Genomic DNA, 16729 nt, shown 5'->3' with positions numbered 1-16729 from the left:
GTGTTTGTTTTATTATTTTTATTTTACTGTGAATTAGGAAGAACATAGATTCATTTTCACATAAATACATAAGTGCCAGAGGGCTGTTTGGTTTTTTTGTTTTTGTTTTTGTTTTGTTTCATTTAAGAACTTTGTGTAGTTCATGTCTTACAGTTCTAGTATTTTCTCTAGAAAGCCATCTTCCCACATTGTGTCATCAGTAAAATACTGTGGAGAAGAAGACCCAAAAATGTAACCCTTGGTCGCCTGGGCTGGAGTTAGTAGTGTTTCAGTTGGTGCCTCCATTGATGCACTTTGGCGAGGTCCTCTGCAATGGATTTAATCATTTGGTCAGTGGTTTTTCTCAATACAGTTGCTGTCTTTAAGGCATGGTCCAAAGCCGAGTTTAAAATCTACAGAGGGAAAGTCCACATATTTCAGTTACAAAAACTTACTAATGGCTCTGATAACTGGATTCACTCATTATTAAACATTACAAGATGGAATTTTTGGAGCATTCTGTTTCCACACCATTTATTTCTGTGTTTGAGGGTTGGTCACCTAGGAAACCAGTCCGGGATGGAATGTATTTGTCAAGGGAAGGGAGTGATGAACAGCACGTGACTGATGAACATGAGTCAGAGGGTGGGGTCGGCAGCCTGCTGGCCTGTTCCTGCTGCAGAGAAAATGAAGAGCTAGGGACCACCGAAGGGAACCGAGAGTGGGTGCCTATGGGTACCGCACACGCATATCCAAGTAACCCAGGATTGCTGTTCCCAGTCTGAGCATAGGAAATGGCTGGCACCCCTAACCAAGGTCACCAGAACAGATTGCAGCCTTCAAGCCTGGCCCAGGAGAATCCTGCAGCAGAACCATCCACCAACCACTTTCTCCAGGAAGTTTCCTTTGGGTCCAGTTTAGGAATAATGCAAACCGTGAGGCTGTTGAGGCCCTGTGTTTTTAGGTCAGTGCTGAGCAAAAATTGTTTTTAGCACAACACTTTCTGAAAGCTAGCTGTTCTGTGCTCTTTAAGACCATACAGCTGAACTGCAAGGATTTTCTCAATCCTCACCTTAGATTCTGTTTCTTCCATGTTATTACGGTCACATAAGGATTGGATTCCGGGAATCCTGAGGAAGCGGAGGTGGTTCGGGGGTGTTGTAGGGTCTGTGTTACAGGTCAGGAAAATCTTGGGATGTTTTCTAGAAGACAAAAGCACATTGTTAGTTGTGTATGGCACCACCCACATACGCACTCTCCCATTAGGCTCAGTAACAGCTTTGTACGTGTGCACAAGAGTGTGTGCATGCCTGTGTTAGCACGATCGTGGAGGGGGGTGAGGGTGTGTCTGTGTAGTTGAGGGACCCTGCCTTTCATAGCACTCATGGTCCGTGGGGCCTAACCTTCTACCCTGCATAATCATAAAACAAAGACACACAAAAAATTGCCAATGACAATACCTTGGCTTGAGTTCACTCACACACCAGTGATCGTGCATAGCAAGGCAGCCAATGCAGAGGGGAAATGAGAGCCGGGTCTCTTTAAGTCAGTGGGGCCGCCTACCCTACCTGCTGCCCTCGGAGGAGGACACTGAGTCTGCCTGTGATGGATGCAGGACAGGACCACTGGTGTTCAGGCTGTCTCCTGCATGGCTCTGAGTGGTTCAGTCCCGTAGCCTATGTGAAGAGCGGCTGCCACCAGCACCTGCCTGTTGTCGGGTCTGGTGTGGAGCCTCCTGCTTTGGTCCCTCGGCTAAGTCTCTTTTGGGGGTGGGGTGGGGGGATGGACACTTGTGAGCAGTATCATCTTTAGGGAGTCACTTCAAATGCCTGTGACCTCAGAGCATGTCTCTGCCCCTATATCTTCATGTGTGTGTGTGTGTGTGTGTGTGTGTGTGTGTGTGTGTGTGTGTGTGTGAGCCATCCTCCAGATGAGAAGCACTCTGTCTCAGGGGGCTTCTGACTCATTAAAAACACCAGGGGGTGGCACAGTAGTGTAGTGGGGAGTGCAGGGGCCTTGGAGCCCCCCCCCCCCCCCCGGACTCACCCAGCGCCTTGAACAGGATTAATGGTATTGCTGAGTACATCACTTGTTTTAAGTCTTATACAGTTCACTCACAACTCCATACGTGTATGTACTACATCTGTGTAACGTATTCTGATCACACTCATCCCTCTACCTCTCTACCCCCCCATCGGCTCCCTCCCGCCCACTGCCGAGTCTCCATCTCGCTTTGATTTTTTTGTTTTACTTTGAGACCCAGCATACTTTTTAAGCCAAGTACCATCCTTGGTGTTTTATATGTAGTCTCGGTGAATCTGGTCCCATCGTCTCCATTTTCCATCCAGGAAAGTAAAGGCTCAGAGAGGGTAAGTAACTTTTCCAAGGAAAGAGACACAACAGGAACCCAAGAAGCCTCCAAACACTACTTTCTTGTGTGTGTGTGTGTGTGTGTGTGTGTGTGTGTGTGTGTGTGTGTGTGTTTTCACAGAAGCCAGAAGAGGACCCTAGAGCTGGAGTTCCAGGCATTTCTGAGTCACCTGGTTCCGGTGCTGGGAACCGAACTTCAGCCCCTTGTTTTGGTGGGTTTTGGGGTTTTGTTTGACTTTTGAGACAGTCTCATGATGTAGCCCCTCTCTGTCCTGGTACTTGCTCTGTTGCCCAGGCTTGCCTCAGACTCTCCTATGCTCTTGCCTCAGCCTCTGAGCTGTGATCACAGGTGAGCCCTGCCAAGCCTGCCTTGCAGTGTTGTATTTTAAATCACTGTACTTTTCTGGGTAGCAAGCTCAGGCTTGAATTGGTCCAGGGGAGGGGCCTGAACCGCTGCCACTCTGCTCTGCTGTTGGTTTGTCTTCAAGGGCTCCCGGCACCAGCTTCATCACCCCAGTCAAGCTGCCGCGGTCCGGGTGGACTCTCCCCTTGCTGCCTCCTCCCTCGGCCTCTGGGCTCCCGTTTCTGCTCCTCTAACCCGCCGCCGCTGCTCATTTCTCACTAGCTACAGTGACGTCTTCTTGTTTTGTTCTATGAGAAGGTCTCCAGCTGGCCTGGAACTCACTGTTACCCAGGCTAGCCAGAACTACTACCTAAGCCTTCTAAATGCTGGGATCGCAAGCGTCAGCCACTATGCCTGACTACTGCAGTGATTTTTTACAATTCTACACCTTTCCCATTGTTCTGAAGAAGCCTGCCTCCACCTGCTTCATCTTGCCCCTGCCGCTCCCTTTGGGCTCCTGACACATTGAAGGGTTCCTGAGCTTGCCCAAGGGCCTTTTCTCCTCAAAAAGCCTTAGTCTAGAATGTTCTTCACATCTATCCTGATGTCCTCTGATAGTTCATTCTTACTTTTCCTTTGAGCTCAGGTTCCCAGATCCCCCCAGTAAAGGACTGGCAATCTTATCTAGGTAGTTAACAGTACAGTGCATGCACCTGAATGATGAAAGTCGACCACGTGTGTGTGTGTGTGTGTGTGTGTGTGTGTGTGTGTGTGTGTGTGTGTTTCTAGAGTCTTACTCTGCACCCCACACTGGCCTCAAACTCACCACAGAGTCCAGACTAGACTTCACCTTTTGGCAAGCCTCCTGCCTCAGCCTCTCAAGTTTAGAGATGGTGGTCTTGAGCTGCCACACCTGGCTCTGCTTTTGTTCTTAGTAATAATAAACTACTCACCTTGGGCTGGAATCATGCTCATCTCGAAAGGGTTCTGAGTTTACTCTCTGGGAACAGATCCATTCTGATGTTGAGCAAGCTGAAAAATGTTAGCTGGGATTAAATTCAGAGTATCAAAAATGGCCTCCACAGATCTTTGAGTTAGAGGCCAGCCTGGTATTCACTGCAAGTTCCAGGGCAGCCCGGGACACATAGTGAGAGCCTGCCAACAATAAAAAAAACAAAAACCTCCAAATGGTGGGAACGTATCGCATCACTTCCTCAACTTTGCAGTATGGATGAAATAGTTCATAAAAATTTAACAACTACATAAGGAACACAGAAAGCAGAATTTTCTTCCAAGAATTCTGAGTTCATGAAACTCAGCTTTCAATTTTTATTATTTATTGATTTATTTTGTGCAGGTGCACACATGCCACTGTAGTCATGTAGAGGTCAGAGGACAACTTGCTGGAGCCAGTTCTCGCCACCATGAGAGTCTCTGGGATTGAACTCACGTGGGCAGGCTTGGCAGCAAACGCCTTTCCCAGTTCAGTCATCTTGCTGGCCCTGTTTCTGGTTTGTTGATAGAGTCTCACTCTCTATCCCAGGCTGGTCTTGAACTCAGAACTCACAGCAGTTTTCTTGAGTGATGACCAGCATGAAACTCTGACATAAAACTCTAATAGAGTTCAGTAGACTGAGGCAGGAGGGTTGCCACAAGCCCAAGGCCAGCCTGGACTACAAAGTGAGACCCTGCCTCAAAATACTAAATAAATAAATATTTATTTCTTAGTAGATAAGAGAGCAGGGACTTATATTCCTTGGGTGTTCACTGTGTGACCTAGCATCGTTTACAGCTGTGAGTTTCTACTTCACCTAATAAGTGCAAGGGGTATAATTTCCAAAAGGTGAAACCTAGACTCTCCACCAACTTCAGGAGTCAGAAACTAACCATTGGGTTAAGATAATTCCAGAAGAGAAACCAACTGATAAAAAGAAACATGGAAAGTCACTATGGAAACCAAGGAGACAGCCAGAAAGGGACAAGTCAGTGGGGAAAAGAAACTTGCACTGTTATAGTATATATATCAGACCACTTCCGCCCCAGCCCTAACCTGTTACAGTGTGTATATCACTTCTGCCCCACCCTTAACCAGTTACAATGTATGTATGAGATGCACTTCTGCCCCCATCCCTAACCTGTTACAGTGTATACATGAGATGCACTTCTGCCCCACCCCTAACCTGTTACAGTGTGTATATGAAATGCACTTCCACCCCACCCCTAACCTATTACAGTGTATACATGAGATGCACTTCTGCCCCACCCCTAACCTGTTATAGTGTATACATGAGATGCACTTCCGCCCCACCCCTAACCTATTACAGTGTATACATGAGATGCACTTCCGCCCCACCCCTAACCTGTTATAGTGTATACATGAGATGCACTTCCACCCCACCCCTAACCTATTACAGTGTATACATGAGATGCACTTCCGCCCCACCCCTAACCTGTTACAGTGTATACATGAGATGCACTTCCACCCCACCCCTAACCTGTTACAGTGTGTATATGAGATGTACTTCTGCCCCCACTCCTAACCATTTGGTGGGGTTGTTTTAGGAGCTGGAGATCCTTTAGGTGGAGGTAGGACTTGGCTGGAGGAAGTGGCTCACTGGAGGGTAAATGGGCAATAGGCTGGCTCTGCTTCCAGCCAAGGCATCCCCCCACTCACACCATCATGCTCTCTCCACTGTGGTAGTCTTTACCCTTTCATCCCATGAGCCACAATGAACCCTCCCTCAAGTTGTTTGTCAGGAATAACATGGCCACAGTGAGAAAAGTAACTAACACTTTGTTCCAAGGACTCCCCCTTCCCTCTTCCCCTTCCTCCTTCCTCTTCATCCTGTCATAGGCACTGGTGTCTCATAGCGAGGCTCTGCTCCCTTCCAGAGGGTCCCACTGGAACAGCAGAGACTGTTCCTCAAACATGGGAGACAGGGTGGATGCCAAAGGGTTTGGATTTAGGCAACTGGACCACCCAATGTCGGCTCATGAACACAGATGCTTATGAGTTCTATCTCATTGTCAGTTGTCTGTAGCACAGTTTCAAAGTTTACTGGACACAGACTTTGAAATGAGCACAGTATGGTGGGTTTTAGTTCCGGACCAGTCTGCAGATGGACAATGGACCTCTCAGATGAGGTACCTGATAGTCATTTCCATCAGCTCCCTTTACTGAGGGTTCCTTTCCAAGGCTGAAGGAAAGCTGTCTTCCCATGCTGTCTCCACCTAAGCTGCTGTTTCCTAAGAGAGTTTGGGATCACACTTCTGTGTATTTCACTGTGTATTAGAAGAGCAAGTCCAGGGCTGGGATGTTCAGTAACAGAGCCTTACATGTGCGAAGCTCCGGGTTCTATCCCCAACACCGTAGAAGAGGAAAAGAAGGAAGTGGAGAGAGGAGCAGGAGGAGGGGGAGGGGGAGGAGGAGGAGGAGGGGGAGGAGGAGGAGGAGGAGGAAGAGGAGGTGGAGGAGGAAGAGGAGGAGGAAGAGGAGGAGGAGGAAAAAGAGGAGGAGGAGGAAGAGGAGGAGGAGGAAGAGGAGGAAGAGGAGGAGGAAGAGGAGGAGGAGGAGGAAGAGGAGAGCCTCAAAGAAAATGGAGAAGAATTCCACATTGTGGCTTCTGCAGAATCACAGTGACTCCCTTTGGAAGAATACATCCAATTGGAGAATTTGTCAGCTGGTGAGCATGGGAGAGGACCCACTGGTTGAGTCAGGTAAATGACATTCTTTGGTTTGGGGCATTGGCAATTGTGAAGAGCAAGAAATGTTCTGCCTGGTGCTTGCCTCAGAGAGGACAACCTCTAAAAGGATGGAGAAGGGACGTGCCTCTGTCAGAGAAGTGATAGCTGGTTGCTGGAGTGGAACAAGATGCATCTTCTTCCCTGCTCCCTGTCCCCACAGCATCCTCTGGCCTTGCTTTTAGTACCTGCCCTATTTGCTTTGAGCTTCCTTACTTAGGTCCAAGTCCCTTTCAATTGGGAACTTCTTGGGTGGTTGGTGCTGTGCCTTAGTCATCTTTAAAAATAAATGTGGGGTTTCAGTTGTTTTGTTTTGTTTTGTTTTGTTTTTCACAAAGATTGAAAATGTTTGCATTGGGAATTAACAATGGTATGTCTAAGGACACACTGGGGAGGGATGGAAGAGTCGAGTTAGCCGCTCATTGGTTCAGAGTATACGCTTGCTGCTAACTTGCCTGTGGTCACTAACTTCACAGTGATGCCTCCACCACTGGCACTTCCCAGTTCCCAGCCCCTGCTCAGCCTCTTGTCACCCACATATAGACCTGAATTTGTGTCAATTAGTGCAGGAGACCTAGATAGCCGTCTAGAGAGGGCCTGGGAGCCGCGGTTATTAACACAGAGAGGGTCATACAGGAGATGTACTTACAAGATGAAGACATTTTATTTTCGTGTAAGAAGTGGGGCTGGGCAGAGGTATATCCTCCATGGTGATTTAAGTCATCCTGGCCTGGAGTGTCATATTTATAATGAAATTCTAGAAGGAAAAGGTTGAAAGCATAGCTCCTTGCCTGGGAATGATGACTGTCCCTGCCCACCCCTTCTGGAGTCCCCGAGTTGGCCTCACCTCTTGGTGGTTCTTCACTGCAGACCCTCTGGGAGTTCCGACTATCACTGCTGCTGTCCTCGCCTTTTTTACGCTGCAGTCCAGTGCCAGAATCAGGACGGAAGCTGGGCCCCGGCTCAGAACCTAAAAGGGTGTGTAGAGTCTGCGTAGGTTGGTTGCCCATGAAGTGTGGAAAGTTAATGCCGACATGCACAGTGTGCCTCAGGCACCAAAGGGTGATTTCCTCAGTGGTGCTTCCAAGGGGGAGGTGCCAACCAAGGGTGTCGTCTCAGACCCCTGCTGACAACAGAGATCTTTCTGATGTGAAAGTCCCCAGATGTACCCAGGCCATACAGACACACAGGAAATATCTGAACCATTATGGGATTTGGTCCACTGGGTTATTGGGTCCTCTTGCATTTGTAGCTGTTTTTTCCCAGATTTCCCCCCAATACACCCAAGTTCTTCATCTCAGATTCTCTTAGGGCCAAGACTTTGCTCTGTCATTCAGGTGACTGCAAAGACAGTCCCCTCCTATAGAATATTCATGGACTCACAGGAGAGGGCATGTGTCGCTGGTGCTGATCTAGAACCCACTGGGCAGGCAAACTGTGGGCTGTGGAGGTGCCAGGGAACACCAAGGTGTTTAGAAGTATAGGGCCAGGCAGGGGAGGTTGTAAGCATAAATTACAGATTAAAGACCTGGGCTTGAATCCTGGCTCTGCCACTTATTAGCTGTGGTGACTGAAAATATCTACATTAATTCTTTGACACCTGCTCTATCTATCTATCTATCTATCTATCTATCTATCTATCTATCATCTATCTATCTATCTATCTATCATCTTTCTATCTATCTATTGAGGCAGGATCTATCTCTCTACATGGTCCTGGCTGCCCTGGAACTCACTCTGTAGACCAGGCTGGCCCCAAACTCACAGAGATCCACCTGCCTCTGCCTCCTCAGTGCTGGGATTAAAGGCATGTGCCACCACACCTGGCAGATAACTTGCTTTGAAAGGTGGCACTTGGCCTAGGGACCATTTGCCTGGCATGCACAGTGCCCTGCATTCCATCTCCAGTACTGCAGGGGGAAAGGAAGGTCTTGGTCTGATTCTTCTGTCCTTGAGTATGGGTTCATATCTACCAAAATAAAGCAGTCATGACACTCCGAGAACCTCTCGTTCTGAGGTGCCTTGCTCATAAGGTAGCTGGCTGTCACATCTCAGTGGCCTATTGGAGGCTCCACTGAGTCTCCTTGTCAAGGACCATGTGAGTGATCCACTCTAGGCCCCAATCAAGCCTTCAGGCAGTCTCAGCTCTGACGGACATCCTCCTAGGGGACCCTGTGCCTGAACCATCCAACCCACTTGCTCCCAAGTGCCAGACCCACAGAAACTGTCAGATAATACTGGTCACTGTTTTGAGGCACTAAGTTCTGGGATACATTATTATGAAGTGGTCAATAACTAATATACTGGGACTTTGACCCAGGCTAGTTAGTTTCTTTGAGTTGTATTTCCTTATCTGTAAAATAAAGATAATACCCATCCTACAAAGGTGTTATAATAATTAAAAGATACTACGCCAGTTTTCTTTACACTAAAATCAAGGACCCAAAGGGCTGGAGAGACCCAGCAGTTAAGAGCATCTGCTGCTCTTGCAGAAGACCCAGGTTCTGTTCCCAGCATCCACATGAAAGCTCATAATCATCTGTTACTCTGGTGCCAGGAGATCTGGTACTCTCCTCTGGCTTCCACCAGGGTGAAGCATGCATGTGGTATGCATATATACACATAGTCAAATACTATGCACATAAAAACAAATGAGCCTGGCATAATGGTGCACGCTTTTAATCTCAGCACTTGGGAGACAGAGGCAGATGGATCTCTGTGAGTTTGAGGCCAGTCTGGTCTATATAGTGAGTTCTAGGACAGCCATGGCTGTGTAGAGAGACCCTGCTTTAAATAAATAAACACATCTTTTTAAAAGGGGGAATATAAATAACTTGTGTTGATATGGTTTTTATCTATTGTATATGAGAACATAAACCATTTTATATACCATAAAAAAAATTCTCCCCAAGGCAGGCGTGGTTGCTCAAGTCCATAATACTACCACTTGGGAGGCAGAGGCAGAAGGATCAGGACAAGGCTAACCTCAGCTACATAGGAAATTTGAGGCCAGCCTAGGCCACATGAGACCCTGTTTCAAAAAATAAAATGCTTCTCTAGTAAGAAATCATCATAGAATATTCAGTCCCCTGGCTGCAGATAGGCTCACAAAGGTATCTTGATATATAAAGTATAAACCATTTCAGTATCCAGGTCTTCCTAAGGCTAAGTGAACAGTTCTGAGGATTCTTTTAAGTTTAAACTGAGACATTATAAATACTTTATTTAAAAATAACAAGGGCTGGGATGTGGGTTAGTGGCAGCTCTCTTAGCCTGTGTGAAGCCCTGGGCTCAGTCCTCTGCACCACCAATGACAGCAACAAGAAGTGGCAGAGGGCCACCTGCTTGCCATCCTCATTGCCCAACTGAAGCAGGAATGTCTAGGAGTTTGGGGACAGCATAGGCAACATAGCAATACTTTCCTTTTGAAAATAAAGAAAAGTAGTGAATTCGTCCTATGTTAACAAAGTAATATATTTTAAGTAAAACAAAACATTTTTTTCCAAAAATGAAACCCAAAGCTACTGAGAAGGGTGTCATCATTTCATGCTTTGGTAACTATCTTGGTAACTATCTTTGGCTTCGAAGCTGGGACCTGGGTTCCAAGACTGCATCTCTGTTGACATGTTCTGATACTGGCCTTATATCCCTACAGTACAATTACTGCGGAGTAAAGGAAGGACCTCCTTAAAAGGGCTCTGACAGCTCCTGGTATAAGTGTGGAGTTTAGCAAGTGTTCAGTCCCTGAAGCCTATTATTTGAAGATTTATTTATGTGTGTGTGTGTGTGTGTGTGTGCAAGTGTGCAAGTGTGTGCTCAGGTGTCCATGGAGACCAGAAGAGGGCATTAGATTGCTTGTGAGCCTCCCAAACTTGAGTTCTGGGAACGGAATCCTAATCCTCTGCAAGAGCAACAAGTATCCTTCACCGCTGAACCACCTCTCCAACCCTCCAATGCTATTATTTGAAAACATACCATCCTCAGAGAGGTCAATTTAGAACCAAGTGGGGCCTACGGGAATGCTGAGTGGCCGGCAAGGCTCTGGGAACAGGGAGCATGCTCGTAAACATGCTGACTTCGTTCTCTGTCTGCACTTCAGCTCGGCAATGAGGATGGTTGGTTCTACTGATGGTGGCAGTGTGGGAGCTGGTCATCTCTCTGTCACCCTCAGCAGTTTGGCCAGAGGACATTTCTCTGCTCTACCCTGTGTCTTTGGAGCAAGGCTCTTATGACTGATGTCATTAAGTCCCCCGTGCTCACGCCCTCTTGGCTCCCACCCCCAGCTGTCTTTGCTTCTGTGAAGTGTATATGAATGAGTCAGCAGCACCTCCCACGGGCCTGGTAACCTTACCAGGTGCAGTTCTGGGTCTTGCCTGGAGCCTGATGACAGGCGTAGTGTCCGTCTAGAGGCGAGGATTGGTACTTCATTCTGCTGAGCCATTTCTTAGTTGAATGGCCCATTACTAGTTCTTCACGTTTTGAAAAAGGTTAACAAACACCACCCTAGTCAAATGCCGAGCTATGACAATGGCAGATGACAAGCTGGTACTCACTGTGAGCAGACCTCACACAGGGATCTTTAACAAGTACGTGCACCCCACCTGCTCCAGCTTACCGAGAGGTGAATCATGGCGCAGTGTTTTCTCATGGATGGTACTGGAAAACTTTCCACAGTTGGTCCTTCCTTGGCCCCCTTTCTCCATTTTCTGTTTCCTAAAAGAAAGAAAGAAAAGAAATGAAGTCTCAAAATTATAGTGCTAGTATGGGTAAGCTGAAATTTCTCTGGTGTTCTCCAGGCTGGTGAGGTAGTTCAGTGGGTAAGGTCATTTGCCGCCATCCTGATGGCTTAAGTTTGATCCCCACATCATGGAAGGGGAGAGCTGATGCCCACAAATTGACCTCTGACCTCCACATGTATGGCACACACCTACACACACACAGATACACACACACACACACACACACACACACACACACACACACTACTTTAAAATGTAAAAAGGAATTTGCAGTACAGAATTGTAAGAATTGGTGTTTTCTTCATAATGCTATTTCAAAATCAGTTTTTTGGACTTGGGAGATTTTGTTTGTTTGTTATTTTTCAGGAAAGATCTCACACTAGTCCAGGCTGGCCAGAAACAATAATTCTGCCTCTGACTCCCACAGTACTGGGACTTCAGGCCAAGCCACCACACCTGTCTCAGAGCAGTCCTTGTCTGGAGAAAAAAGCATGTTTACATTAGTACTGGATTACATCGATCGGATCCTCTAAGTACAAGCTAAACTGCATCCAGCAAAGTGGGTTTTACCTGTGTTGAGGAGCTGATGGGCTGGGAGCTTGGAGTTCACTTTAATAGCATACAGCCACCAGGGGGCGTCCAAGCACAGTCAGGAGACTTCTCTGTGTAATTTCAGCCTCCCTCCACACAGATTCTAACTCCTCCAAAAGAATTTTAATTACTAACAGCTCCTAACAATGTTCTTGCTCAGCCCTGGGATACAGTAACCACCCGTGGAGGAAAGTGTGCGTTCTAATGTGAAAGGCATGGCGTCCAGGACATCCTAGTGCAGACGGGACAGGGTTGCCCAACGCTAGTTAAAGGACTTGAAGCATTACTGAGCAAACACATGTCAGTCCAGCTGTGCCTAGGCCTGCTGGTAGTGGAGAGGGGACCCCATTTGAGGTTCCTGAGGTTGGGACTGGAAAGCCAGGCCCTTTCCAGCCCTTTCTTCCTCTTGGAAAAACATGCTCTCCTCCTGAGTCATGTATTTCTCACACCTCATTTTGTGTCTCCACCCTCTGACTCTGGGGCCTGTGAACATCTGCTCTCCGAGTGGGAAACTTGGATGTTGTTCAAGTACAGTCCAACGCATCAATTATGTTTCTCTGCTGCTTTTAGACTCCTTTCCACACTAAGATCTTCTGGCCAAACAGAGCAGCCAAGAGCAATTCTGCTGGAGAAGGCAGTTTTTCAGCAAGACAAAGTGGCTAACATATACCCTCCAATCCCAAATCCGGCATTAGACATAGTACATGGGGATGTGAATTAATATGTCACATCAGCGTATTTACATTTAGGCAATTTACAATTTGTGCATTATCAAGCTTCGTAAAGAGCGTATGTATCCCCCTGACAACAGTTAAATTGAGACTTTTAACACAAAGTGCACAGCTTTCCTTCAGGACTGTCATGGATGTCACCAAGATTTAGTTCCTAAGTCCTGTGTACCATGACCTCCCACAGTGGAGTCACTGGTGTGGTTTTATACTGGTGGGCAGGCTTATCTTCCCACCTTCTCCATTTTAAATGCTCACTCCGTAACACGAGTCCCAGCCAGAGCTGATATGTTTTTTGTAGGCCTTAGATTAGGAATTCGGAAAAGCAACAATTGGTACTTCAACGCTTAATCATCATCATCTTCTTCTTCTTCTTCTTCTTCTTCTTCTTCTTCTTCTTCTTTTTTTTTGAGTCAATGTCTCACTGTAGAACTATGTGGACCAGGCTGGCCTCTAACTCAGAGATCTCCTCGACTCTCCTAGGATTAAAGGTGTGTCACCAGGCCCAGCAATCAAAATCTTTTATAAATGTCAAAATATTTCATTAGACCTAATAAATTTTTTGTTTGTTTGTTTGTTTTTCAGACAGGGTTTCCCTATGTAGCTTTGTACCTTTCCTGGAACTCACTTGGTAGCCCAGGCTGGCCTCGAACTCACAGAGATCTGCCTACCTCTCTGCCTTCTGAGTGCTAGGATTACAGGCATGCACCACTTGAGCTTTAGGGTACTGAATTAATCAGCAATCCAGATTTGGGATCCTTAAGGATCCTTAAGGATTGCTGATTAATTCAATACCCTAAAGATCACAACCTGAGCTGCCCGGGTGAGCAAGCTTCGGGGCGGTGTTCTGTGCAAAGGCTTGAAGCACTGGCCCATCCCAGGCAATGCATGGTCCTCTGTAGCCCAACCCCACGCTGCTGTTTTTTTTCTAGGGGCGGGAACGTAATAAAGCACTCGTGACAGGTGGCTTCCATGGAGGAGCGCTTTCTAACAGGAAGTTACAGTCCTCTGGAGCTTGTCATCCGCTCTTATTGGAGCGCATTATGTACTTAAACAGTGTTTGCAAAACAGCCCTTCCCTCCTTGACCCTTGACCCTTCCAGGTAAATCAGCTGAGCTTTGCACCAGGAGGCGGTGCCTCGCTTAACTGATAGGAGCTGCGGACGTTCTGAAGGTGTACAGGCCAACTGCGGTTCCGTTGTGTGTTTCAAAGTGTCGCCGACTTCTCTTTAGGGTTTTTATAGCTTCCAGCTTGTTACAGCTGAAGGATTTCCTCCTTAGGAATTCAAAGGTCTGTCCTGAGAAGAGGAATGAGGCTTGTTTCCCGTGAGATTGGGGGCGGGGGGGCTCAAGTGAGACCCAATAGGAAAGACTGTGTGTGTATTGCAAGTACATGAATGAGTATGTCAGTACACATGCTTGCAGAGGCCACTGATCTCCAACTTATTGCTTTGAGACAGGGTCTCCTACTGAACCGGAAGGCTGGCTGACCAGTGAGTTTCCAGGTTCATCCTGTCTTTGTGGATGGACACACACACACACACACACACACACACACACACACACACACACCCGCAAATGCTAGGGATACAAACATCCAAAGCCATGTCATGCTTTTTGTGGAGGTTTGGGGGATTTGAACTCAGATCTTCATCTTGTACAGTAAGTATTCTTACCCACAGAGCCATCTCCCCAGCCCCAGGAAAGATTTTTGCTCACCACAGATAGCAGTCCAAGTGAGAGCTAGTCTTCCCTGTGGACTGTGATGCCCCAGCCGGGTAATGTTCAGTCTACAGACCATGGTGCGCATGCTGTGGCTTATTCTTCCTTAGGGATGCTCACCAGAATCACCAGGGAGGCTATAGTGAATGGCTCCTACCAGGCCACCCCTCCCAGCAATGCTGGCAAGGTAGGTGGGGTGGGGGCGTGTTCATTGTTGAAAAAACTTCTGCAAAGATTTTGGATGCTCTCTGCAGTAAAGAACCAGCGATGGCTGATTTTCAAGGTGAAGGGGAACCCAGCCCTGAGATCCAGGCTTCTGAAGCCAGCCAGTGGCTTAGTTTAGCTATTACCCAAGCTCACCGGAATTATGAAGCCATCACTGCCTTCCACCCGTCCTCAAGAAGCCTTCACCCACCAAGGAGCAGTCGGCAGAAAGCCCAGTGCGGCAGGGGCGCCATCATATCTGCATGTTCCTACCTTCCCCAGACACTGTAGGATTCTCCTGTGCCACAAAACACAGCTCAGACCTGGATAACTTTGCCACATCAGGACCAGAGAGAATTGCCAGGCAACTCTTACAGACAGGAAGTGAGCCGGGGGAACCAGAGGAAAGAGCTCACACTTAGCTCTGATATCTCTCACTGTGGACAGAGCCTCTCGTGGCCCCGTTTGGGGAAGGGAAGCTTCAGTCTTATTTGCGCTTCTTTCAAAAACATTTTGAAATCTAGAGTACAGATGAGAGAGAGTACATCCCCTCCCCCCATGCTCACCTTGTTTTCAAAGTCCTCCACCCTCCACCCCAAGATGAACAGATTTGGGAAGTCATAGGGATTTTCTTTTGTTGCAAGGATGTAATAATCCATGCCAAGCAAGTGATCTACAGCCTGACCCCCAAGATGCTTTTTAATCGTCTATTTGGAGTGTGTGTGTGTGTGTGTGTGTGTGTGTGTTTCTTTTCCTTTCTTCCTTCCTTCTTTCTTTCTTCCTTCCTTCCTTCTTCCTTTCTTTTTTTGATGTTTGTTTGTTTGTTTTTTTCTGAGACAGGGTTTCTCTGTTTAGACTAAGCTGGGCTGGAACTTGCTCTATAGACCAGGTTGGCCTCGAAATCTGGTCTCTCTTGTTTCTGTGGATGCCCTGTGTAGTTTGGGCTAGCCAGTACTCCCCTGTCTCCAGCTCCCAGCTCTCTGTAGGAGAGCCACTCCATCTATCTTTAATACCAGGATTCCCGGTTCCAGGGATCACATTTGAGTCCTCAGGTTTAGACAGCACTTTTACCCACTGAGCTATCACCCAGCCTCTAGAAGAGAATTTTTAAACCAGTCTGACCACTGGATACTCCAGGTCAAAGTTTTTTGTTTATTTGTTTTCCAAAGAAATGTATTCATTTATGAATTAATATGAGATCTAGGGACCACTGGTAGCCTAAGTGGTGGGGACACACAAACTCCTTAAACACGTATGACTGCACAACTGAATTGAACGGGCTGACAGCGCCTGCCATGTGGTTTGGCTTCGGTCTTATCCCTCATGTAAACAACATAAACGCCCCTTTTCCACCATTATAAACGATACTGGCACAAACATTACTGAACACGTGGGTTTTTCCACATTTTGAATTACTTCCTGAGGAAACATCTGGGCCAAAGGTTTTGAGCGTGTTTGTGTGATGACACGTCTTCCAGATTGCTTTCTAGAAGTTTCATGATTGGATTAGACAGCTGCCAGCAATGTGGGTGGCTCAGCTTGACCACACCTTTCTCAGTACCAAGAAGAATCTCCTGAAAATGTTTTCGCTGACTTAAAGTGGGGGGAGCAAGATGTGTTAGTTAGCATCTTCTCCAGTTTCAAAGAAGGTGAACGCTGCTCTCACTTTTTTTTTTTTTTTTTTTGGTTTTCTTTCCTATTCACTTTTGAACTCACATCCTGTTTGATCATTCAGTTTTTGAAGTGCTTCAGTATTTTTTTCTTTGTGGAGAGAAACAACTACAGTGCGTGCTGTTTTCCCGTTGTGTTCCAGATGCCTCCCACACACCCTCATCGGTGACTTTCTGTCGTCCCAGCTCAGCCAGCTCCACTTCAATGATGGACACAATTATACGCTGGGAACTTGACAAGGCCACAGGAGAGTAAGCTGCTGGGTGCCATCTACCCTTCACTGTGTGACTCATGTGCCTGTGTTCTTAACCCCAATTCTGCTTCCTTGTCGGAGCCCTGGACAGAACGAAGATTTTCACACCAACAATACACACTCTTGTATTTTCCCAACTGTCTGCCTTTAAAAAAAAAAAATAACTGAGGTTTTGGTGTTACAAATGTAGGTACAGGGTTGGTGTCTAAGAGAAAGTGTGAGTAGCCAATAAAGGAACACTGGTGAATTTCACAAATGGTCAACAGAAATGAAGAGGCAGATACCAGGTTTTACCTCCTACCCTTAGCAAAGGTTTCAAAGACAAGACTCTGGGGTGGGCTGTAGAGAGCCTGGCATTCCCATGTAGAGGTAGGTCCTGAACACTGGCA

The 16729-nt window shown here is 47.0% G+C and overlaps 1 protein-coding gene across 1 annotated transcript in view; it reads right to left on the bottom strand.

Annotated features, from left to right (window-relative positions):
* Window positions 1-257: 257 nt before the first annotated feature.
* Window positions 258-16729, bottom strand: part of Aknad1 (AKNA domain containing 1) — a 30888-nt gene continuing 14416 nt past the window's right edge. The window contains exons 6-11 of the mRNA XM_036189483.1: window positions 11049-11146; window positions 7281-7403; window positions 7083-7190; window positions 3646-3724; window positions 1052-1181; window positions 258-392 (exon numbers count right to left, since the gene is read on the bottom strand). Of these exons, the coding sequence (XP_036045376.1) occupies window positions 258-392; window positions 1052-1181; window positions 3646-3724; window positions 7083-7190; window positions 7281-7403; window positions 11049-11146 (673 nt within the window). The remainder of the gene's footprint in view (window positions 393-1051; window positions 1182-3645; window positions 3725-7082; window positions 7191-7280; window positions 7404-11048; window positions 11147-16729) is intronic.

The sequence above is a fragment of the Onychomys torridus genome, chromosome 6 (assembly GCF_903995425.1).
Source record: "Onychomys torridus chromosome 6, mOncTor1.1, whole genome shotgun sequence".
NCBI lineage: Eukaryota > Metazoa > Chordata > Mammalia > Rodentia > Cricetidae > Onychomys > Onychomys torridus.
This window is presented reverse-complemented; position numbering and strand designations above follow the sequence as displayed.